Genomic DNA, 9943 nt, shown 5'->3' on the forward strand with positions numbered 1-9943 from the left:
CCGAGAATGATGCAACGTAGGCAAAGTACACCATATATACTGTATTCCAGGGTATTTGCAATACTGTCAATACCATTGAATATTTCTTTGAAGTTTTTCAATAACTTTTTAATATTTGTAGCTACTTTTTAAGTAAATACCTGCAGTCAACTTGTGCAATACGTTAGGAGATAAAGCAGATTGGGTTCTTCATTAAATCGGTCGGATTAGTTTACAATATTAAGCTTACTGTAGTTTCCCAGAACAGTTGAGCCAGTCACGTAGCTTATGCCTGCCCATATCATAAGCCCACCATGGGGCACTCTGTTCACAACGTTGAGATCAACAATCCACTCATCCACCATCCACACAACGCCATGCACATGGTCTGTAGTTGAGGCCGGTTGGCTGTACTGCCAAATTCTCTAAAACAACGTTGAGGGGGCTTATGGTAGAGAAATGAAAATTAAATTCTCTGTCAACAGTTGWSACACAAAACTGCACATTTTAGAGTGGCCTTTTATTGTCCCCAGCACAAGGTGTACCTGTGTAATGATCATGTCTTGATATGCCACACCTGTCAGGTGGATGGATTATCTTGGCAAATGAGAAATATTCACTATAAGGGATATAAACAAATTTGTGGACAACATGAGAGAAATATGCTTTTTGTGCGTATGGAAAATTTCTGGGATATTTTATTTCAGCTCATGAAACATGGGACCAAAACTACATGTTGCATTTATATTTTTGTTCAGTGTACATTAGTGAAACACATTCGGCAGAAAATAGCTTAATTTTCATTACATTAGAAGTGCAACACAATTTGGCTGGCAGAACTTAATGAAAAAGCAATTTATTTTTTGCAAAAACAATGCATGGCAATCATATTTTATGTTTATTATATAATGTAGCAGACACATTTCCTAATGTTTTGCTTAAAGGTAATCTTGCATTTTACCAGAGAAAAGTAGGATGGCTACACCGAGTCAGAGCCCTGTCTGTTGATAGAATGCCCGTTTTGCACTTCTCCACTCGGATGAGAATTCACACAAGCACAAAATCAGTCTGATGCCAAGCAGAAATTACAATAATAAGCATTTTAGATCCGTTTACAAAACGCAGCAAGCTATTTTCCTGTGCAAAAAAACTAAGAATTCTGCATTAACGCGACCCCTAAGTTATCTTGCTTGTTATCTAAGTAAGTGGTTTAATTAATAAGGTGAAGGGGCATCATATTGTGTTAGCTTTCTGCCGTGCTTGAGTCAAAGCCCTCAGCTGCCACTGCCATCTTCTGATATCCTTGCGTTTTTTGTCCTCCGTTCTTGACACGTCTGCTCCTCCCCCATCTTCTCAGAGCAGAGCAGGCAGGCCCGTTGCCCTAGCGACTCCACACAGACACAGCGTGTACACATGCGACTCCAGAGCCAGTACCGTTTTCCTTCTGACAAGCATGTCAAAACTTTGTTCATTTGCACAATGCAGCTCATTCACTTGTATTATGTCCAAACTCAACAAAAATTACATTTGGTAGCTCCTACCTATATATGTATAATTTTATGAGCTGGATTGCCTGTCTTTGCAATTAGTTTATTCTCATTTGCGCTTGTTAGCATATCTAGCTAGCAGCCTCCATGGAAATTCGCTATTACTTGTGCAAATTTTGTTAGCATTCTGGCAAAAGACGGACAAATAAGGATAGCACCCAACCTTAGCGCGACAAACAAAACACATCCAGTCAGTGGTAGTCCTGTGGGTGAAAACAGCTTGTTGATGAGGTCGAAGGAGAATGGCAAGAATCGTGCACGTTAATAGGCGGGCCACAAACAGTCAAATAACGGTGCAATACAACAGTGGCGTGCAGAACGGCATCTCGGAACGTACAACTCGTCAATCCTTGTCACGCATGGGCTATTGCAGCAGACGACCACACCGGGTTCCACTCCTATGAGCTAAAAACAAGGCACACGAACACTGGACAAATGAATGGAAAACAGTGCATGGTCCGACGAATTCCGGTTCCTGTTGCATCATCTGTTGGCAGAGTCAGGAGTTGGCGTAAGCAGTAGGATGAGTCCATGGACCCATCCTACCTGGTGTCAACAGTACAGGCTGGTGGCGGTGCTGTACCGCCGTGCAATCTGCAGAAACTGCGTGACGCCATTGTGTCAGCATGGACCAACATCCCTGTGGAACGCTTCCAGGTTGTAGAATCCATTCCCTGAATAATTCAGGCTGTTCTGGAGGCAAAGCGGGATCCGACCCAGTATATGGAACATTTTCTATCAGATTATTTTGTGATCTCATATCTCAAGATTTATATTTCTTGGATTGTATATTACATTTATTTTTCAAATGACATTAATGTAGGCGTGCACATAGCTGGCGTATGTATGTATGATGTATGAAGTTTACCTTGGGTATGATCTGTTTCTGCTTCGCGTTCTTGTTTTTCCTGTGGGGAAGGGATAGGTTAGTGAGAGGCTCAGCTCAGAGACGTCGCTGAGAAGGTCTATGGGTGAGCATGGGGGCGAGCCGTGTTAGTATGGTGAGTCATGCTCAGTCAGTGAGGCGTGAGGGCTTGCACCTGGAGTATGGGTGGGATGACAAGGGCTGGGGATGATGGAGTGAGGTTGCGGGATGGAGGAAGGGGGAACCTAGCCAACCAAAATCAGCCCGGCCGAGACCCATACGACCTATAGGATTACGAGACATGTTCCCCCAGCTATCTTGTTCTCATCACTACATACAGAGCATTATATAAGCCTTGGGTTTATAGTGGAACTGTTGCCATGTGCCGACTATACTGCTTGACAGTGTGTTATATGTGAGATCAACACTCAACTTTTGTTTGATTTCTTGACTGTGTTGAAAATACTTGCATAGACTATACCCAACAACTATAGTTTTATATAAGTTAAAAGAAACAATCATTTGTAACAAACTTTTACGTTATTTTTGACTTCACATTCCTACACAGTTTCATCTAGAAGCCAATGCATTCAGGTGAGTAATGTCCTTGTTCATGCAGCAGCTGATATTCAAGCCATCAGTGCATCCTCAGCTTTTATCAAGGCCTCTGCATCTCCATTAATGCCCATATGGGCAAAAGCTTTGTTGCGCTACAACATCAGCCTCATGCTAATCAACATCACATTGGGACCCAGTCTCTATGGGCCTTGCATTCCACTATCACGAGCAGCCTTGTGTTGTTGGGTATCCTTCTGCAAATAATTAGGATTCCTGTGAGGAGGTCTTTGTTCGTAGGTGCATTTTTCATGAGGTGTGGTCTCAAACACCTAATTACCTAGCCTGTGTATTCAACTGTATGTCACGGGTTGAGAGCTTTAACAACCATGTGAGGTGAAGCCATTTTTTTGTAGTCAAATCAGGTGTGCTAGTGCTGGAACAAAATGTGCAACTAAGGGGATACCTCAGGGGGACTAAGGTTGAACACTGTTCAAGCTGGGCTGGGCTGAGCTGGAAGGGGCCAGGGCTACAGACTCACTGAAGGAGGTGTCGAGGGAACCGCAGGCGACCCCAGGACTGCAGCAGCTTGCGAGGGTCTTCACCATCCAGCTGCAAGTCCTTAATGGAGCTGATTATCTGGGCATGCATGTCCCTGATTCAACCCAGCAAGGGTCACAGTGGGTGAAGAGGACGGTGGGTAGGAGACATAGGGAGGAGACGGGAAGGGGGGGTTGGGCACGGGGCATAAGGAGAGGGCAGGGGATGTAGGAACACCACTGTTAGAACACCTCGAAAGACAGAAAACCCCCCACTACCAAAGAGAAACACAGACAGAACCGTTAGAGGTCTGAAGTCGATAGCAAGTAAAACTTCTGGTTAACATGTGGAACAATGCCACTTCAGTTCAGACCACCCAGCCATTGCTGCAGTAGAAAGTGAGAGGTTGTGCACGGTGTGGATGTTCGCACACACCATACTCCTGGAAGTAAGTATTGTGAGCATGCATTCCTGAATCAAAGCTTCAGTGGTTGACATCTTTTCTCCATGCTGGTGTTACACTGCTGGCGACTGGGATTGGTCATTGGACTGGTTTTATACTGGTGGTAAACTGGGGTGGACTGGTGTTGTTAAGATGGCTGTTCCTCTGGATCCATGCATTACTGTACTTACCACTCTGATCAATAAACCAAGGGAGGTCAGGCAGGAAGGGACGGGGCCATAAGTAAAGGTACCATAGGAAAAAAAACAGCCCCTAGACATGACATCTTCAGAATTTTCAGGTCTGAAGGAACCAGATAGGGGGAAGCAGTATGGCGGAAACTCCCCCAAGCTAATCGAAAGCCTAGGTGGAGCTATACCCATATTACTAACACCTATCATCTCTGCAAACACATAAGGGGTAGGGCCCTAAGGAAGGAGCTAGGGGTGGTTTAAACAACTGCTCAGTTCCTCTCAGAGAATGCTCATATTAGAACAGGGGCTTTTGGTCCATTTAGAAAACTACAATGATGCATTTAACTTTCTCCGTAGGCAATTGTTTATTACATTTCCAACCTCATCACTAGTACTCCAGGACCTGAGACGTATAGCACTTGCCCTGACCCGTTTCATTAACTAAACTTTACTACTACTGTTTATTAGTGTGCACACGTTCTTAAATGCTGTACTAACCTTATATTAGTGTGCCCAGCCTTTCCAGTTGTTTCCTCCCAGTAAATCAGTAGATTATCAGAGCAGAGCAGCACTAAGGCCTTCCTGTTTTCTACATTAACAATATTAAACCAGGGTGTTGAGACAGATTACCATGGCCGAGAGATGGAGAGAGCGCGAACGAAATGTGAGAAAGTAACGAGAGCAATGTGGTGGAAAATAGAGCGCTAGAACGGGGGAAAAGAATACGAACAAGATGCAGCCTGTTGATGATTATAAAGGAAAATGTTTGCCTTGTTTGATGTTTATATTAAGTATTTTTCTGTAGTCTGACTCTGCATGTTTCATATTAGGACTTCCCTTTCCAAACTAAAGAAACCTATGCCTGCTGCAAACCTTTATGACGTAGAATCTCTCGTGTATCTCTGACATTATCAATATGAGCAAACTCAGAGCGGGAATGAGCCAGAGACTAACTGCCCGTAAAAACAATACTGTCCCTTCCTCCTGCTTGACCTCCCTCCATCCTTCTTCCTGCTCTCCTCCAGTCCACTTACTTCTTACTCTCATAGCTAGCAAAGATGTCTTCGAAGGCCTCTAGTGGGCGCTCGTCAGAGTGATCAAAGTAGAAATCGAGCATAGAAGCCCGTCTGTGGAGGGGAGAGAACAGCACACGGGGTCAACCCAGGGGCAGGGGAAACAACGCAGGGGACAGGATGAGATGAAGGAGGATTCATTCCACCATAGAGATATTATTGCATTTCTATGGATTTGACAGTTTGTCTCATACAAGCGACCAGGAAGCACACATGGGAGCCAACTGTTTCATTCAGTTCCATTTACCGGGGGACTAGTAGGAGTTCTATTTGGCTCCCAGTACAGATACACTTCCTGAACAATCTTGTGATTCATAATCATGATAACACTGTCTGATCCTGCTTTCATGTCATCCTAGGCGCAGGGACACGGATCCCACAGTACGGATGCTCACCCTTTCATTTGTCATCTTTGTGACAAATGGATTTCCTAAAAAGACCTTTACAAATAAAATGGGTATTGATGACCAAATCCACAAATCACAACGTGTTCTCTGTGAGAGGCCCCCAATCAGGGACTAGTAAGGGGCTTGTTATTGTAAGACAAACTGATTTAAGTTATTCTGGTTAATCAAAAATACAAATCTTTTGTCTCTATAGTATAGATTCAGTGATATGACTTGGTCTTGGATCAAGGTAGTCGGGTTTGTGCATTTAAAGTGGATTTCTGATGGAAGACTGAGGCATTGCCCGTGGGCTTTAACGCCACAGGCGCTCTGGTAGATTGTAATCACTGTGAACACCTGCCGTTGTGCCTCAGGGGAGAGAGCACGAGAGAGACCCATCTGTCAATCACAACATCACACCCAAAACAACAGTAGAGGAAGATGGCCCATTTCCCAACACTACCAGAGTATGTCTCAATTTCCACACTAACATACTATCTAGTACGCATGGCGAGGGCCAGCCATTTTTTGTGACCATGTGACCTGACAGGAAAAACACACGAGGGCCCTATGCATGGGCAATACATCACTTCTTTCTAAGTGGTATGGAAATGTGGATATTGGGACAAATGTTGTTTCCCTTCTTCCCTGTGTGTCCCTCTGTCAGAGGTCTGTGCCTTACCGGTACATCCTTTCTACAGGCGTGTTGGACCTCTGCAGCTCCCCCAAAGGAGTCCTGGAAGTGGGGCGCTGCACACCTGTTGAACACAGACAGACATCAGACACACATATCGGTTCTAAAAAGACAAAGACTGCACCGCATGACTCCTGCCTGTCAGAAAAACAGAATAATCCAGTTGAGTCCTTCCAGGGGCCATTTCCCTGCTTTGTTTTTCCTTGATTCAATTTAATACCATTAATCCCTATTAAATACCCTCTTACGTCAATGGGCCACTTTTCTCATCTAGTCAACAAAACTTCTCTGGTGGATAATGACTGAAGCTTGCAGGGACAAACCTGACATTTCAAAAGCCTCATGTTCCCCCCCCCCAAGCCCTGCTAAACTAATTAAGCGAACACAAGTAAGCCTACTGCAATTGTTGGTTACTGTGCATGGGTAGTACAGTTCTAACTGAGACATGGCTGTAGACTCCTATAGTGTCTAAAGCATGTGTACACCTATACAATCAGCCGCCCATTGTACTACTGCTCCAGCTGTACACGTACCTGCATTGTTCTCCTGCTCCTGCTCCAGCTGTACACGTACCTGCATTCTACTACTGCTCCAGCTGTACACGTACCTGCATTCTACTACTGCTCCAGCTGTACACGTACCTGCATTCTACTACTGCTCCAGCTGTACACATCTTCTACTACTGCTCCAGCTGTACACGTCTTCTACTACTGCTCCAGCTGTACACGTCTTCTACTACTGCTCCAGCTGTACACGTATTCTACTACTGCTCCAGCTGTACACGTATTCTACTACTGCTCCAGCTGTACACGTATTCTACTACTGCAGAGAGATAACCCCATTTGATCCATGAAATGGCTTTCTATAAAGGCAAATGGGTCATATAGATTTGCATATGCTGTAGTTGGTTGGCGGTACTTGGATCCACTTGAATCTCCTGCCCAAACGTAGCCAGACAACCCTTTCCTCTGATGCAGTTGTTCCAGTAGTTGGCAGTAATGTGCATCCAATATGGCAGAAAAATATTAATACTGTAGAAAGAGAAGGCCTGTTTCTATTCATTGTGGTTCTATGATAATGACACTTGTCTGTTTGCTGCAGGATCTTCTCTGTGCTGTCGCCATCTTGTACCTGGGCAACGTGACGTACATGAAGACGTCTACAGGCCGAGATGAAGGACTGGACGTGGGACCACCCGAAGTCCTGGCTACCCTCTCAGACCTGCTCAAGGTAACAATGGCTCTGCTGTTCTCGTCTACACATCAATGAGCGAGTAGTCTTTACTCTGAGTCCTGGAGGATGCAATATGTGTGGGAACACTGATTCAGCTAAAAAAAAAATATATATATATTTTTTTTTGAATTGGGGCCTGCGCACTAAGCGTCTCAGTGTAGGAGTGCTGATCTAGGATCAGGCCCCATGTTAATTGTATGATCTAAAATGACCAAACTGATCCCTGCTCCAAGGAGACAGTTAAAATGAGCCCAGGAGTGTTCGTGTTTCACTGAGACAAATGTAGTTGAGTTTAGAGCATTGTAAAAAACCTGAACATGTGGCTGGTTATCCGTTTCATCCTAACTAACATCCCCAAACAGTGAGTGTTCTATTATTTTCCACTGATGATGCCTGGTTCTCCCCAATGATTATACAGGAAGCCTCCTCTCCACTAAATGTATGTATTTTTGGTCTGTCCCTAGTAATGTCGCAAGCTTTGAGAATTGTGAGTGTAATGTCATCTCTCTCTGTGTGACCTCCCAGGTGGAAGAGGAGTTGCTGGTCGAGGCACTAACTAAGAGGAAACGGTGACAGTCAATGACAAGCTGATTCTGCCCTACAGCCACAGTGAGGTAGGCAACCATAGACTGATATTCAGGGACTATCATTATCTTGCTGGATTATTCCCCAGGATAATTGTGTGTCATGTGTTGGTCTCCTCCTTTTCCCTGTGCGTCTGTCTACTCCCATTCACCCTTTCTCTGTCTCTCTCCCATTTTGTCTCTCAGGCCATCACTGCGAGAGACTCCATGGCCAAGTCTCTGTACAGTGCACTGTTCAACTGGATTGTCCTGCGCATCAATCATGCACTGCTCAACAAGAAAGACATGGGAGAATCTGTCCCTGTGAGAGAGAGAGAGAGAACACACACACAACAGCACAGACCTAGGAATGCAGCTTAGAGTTCCCTCTCCATGTTTCGTCATTGTCAAGGCCAGACATGTCGGCAGTTCCCCAGAAATAACTAGAAAAAAAGCTATTTTTACTACGCAAATAACTAGAAAAAATAATGAACTACCCAGAGCTCAAGTATGATATTGGTGACATTATTAGGCCATCTTACCTACGTTTCGAACTGACCTACTGTATGTATTTGTTCTGTTCCAGTGTTTGTCAATAGGGGTCCTGGACAATTTGGCTTTGAGGACTTTGAGACCAACAGCTTGAGCAGTTCTGTATCAACTATGCAAACGAGCAGCTTCAGTATTACTTCAACCAGCATATCTTCAAACTTGAGCAGGTGGGTTGGCCCTGGGTGCGCCTCATTGAAATAGAATAACACAGATTCTATGGTGCCGTAAGGACAGCATAACAGCCCTGATCCTCTGTCTTTAGCTCTGACCGTGTTATTGGTCCGTTACAGGAGGAGTACCAGGCGGAGGGCATCACCTGGCACAACATAGACTACACTGACAACGTGGGCTGCATCCACCTCATCAGCAAGAACCCACTGGTCTCCTTTACCTACTGGACGAGAGAAGCAAGTAAGGACTTCAAGCGCCCCCCCCCCCCCCCCCAATATTCCACAAAAGGGATCGTTCACCCAAAAATGTTGATCTTCATGTGCCAGAAGTGACTGCAGCCTAAAGATTTGCTTTGCTACATGGTTGCCTGTAAGCGGCAATAAATTACATTTGAGATGAGATGCATGTTCAAACGATATACGTCTCCCCCTCCTTCTCTCACGCCCTCTATTTTCTCTCCCTCTCTCTATTTTCTCTCCCTCTCTTCAGCTTCCCCCATGCCACTGATAAGACCCTGCTGGCCAAGTTTAAGCAGCAGCACCAGGAGAATAAGTACTTTGTGCCCACGTCTGTGATGGAGCCTGCCTTTGTCATCCACCACTTTGCTGGGAAAGTCAAATACCAGATCAAGGTAGGGATGGATGGACAACCACCCACCAACACAGTCAGACTCCCTGTTTACTATCATGTAATGTCTAGGGGGTTGGGGGAGGCTTCTTGCATTTGTGTAACTGTTCATTGTTAGTGACATCTAATTATTGTTCAGTTTGTTAATAACTTAGCGGCAACTCTAAAATGGCCTCAACATGCTTAACCGTCTCCTTGTGACTCTCCTGGCAGGATTTCCGGGAGAAGAATACGGACCACATGCGTCCGGACATTGTGGCTCTACTGCGCAGCAGTGACCGGGCCTACGTGCGTCAGCTGATCGGGATGGACCCTGTGGCCATGTTCCGCTGGGGCATCCTGCGAGCCACCATCAGGGGAATGGCTGCCTTCAACGAGGCTGGACGCCGCTGGGCGCCAAGACCGCAGGCTACATGTACAGCTGGAGCGAGTAGTAGAATACGTGTACAGCTGGAGCAGTAGTAGAATACGTGTTACAGCTGGAAGCAGTAGTAGAGATACGTGTACAGCTGGAGCAGTAGT

At 45.2% G+C, this 9943-nt stretch overlaps 1 protein-coding gene and 1 long non-coding RNA gene across 2 annotated transcripts in view; one reads left to right on the plus strand and one right to left on the minus strand.

The window, feature by feature from the left end:
* The window catches only part of LOC111975928 (unconventional myosin-IXb), a 95605-nt gene that overhangs the window by 20827 nt on the left and 64835 nt on the right, over positions 1-9943 (minus strand). The window contains exons 13-15 of the mRNA XM_070447716.1: positions 6264-6339; positions 5157-5249; positions 2395-2434 (exon numbers count right to left, since the gene is read on the minus strand). Of these exons, the coding sequence (XP_070303817.1) occupies positions 2395-2434; positions 5157-5249; positions 6264-6339 (209 nt within the window). The remainder of the gene's footprint in view (positions 1-2394; positions 2435-5156; positions 5250-6263; positions 6340-9943) is intronic.
* On the plus strand, positions 7406-8682 carry LOC139028931 (uncharacterized). The gene is made up of 4 exons (XR_011481147.1): positions 7406-7505; positions 8034-8122; positions 8279-8395; positions 8658-8682. It is a non-coding gene; the product is annotated as an uncharacterized lncRNA (long non-coding RNA).

This window comes from Salvelinus sp. IW2-2015, linkage group LG16 (assembly GCF_002910315.2).
Source record: "Salvelinus sp. IW2-2015 linkage group LG16, ASM291031v2, whole genome shotgun sequence".
Classification (NCBI taxonomy): Eukaryota; Metazoa; Chordata; class Actinopteri; order Salmoniformes; family Salmonidae; genus Salvelinus; species Salvelinus sp. IW2-2015.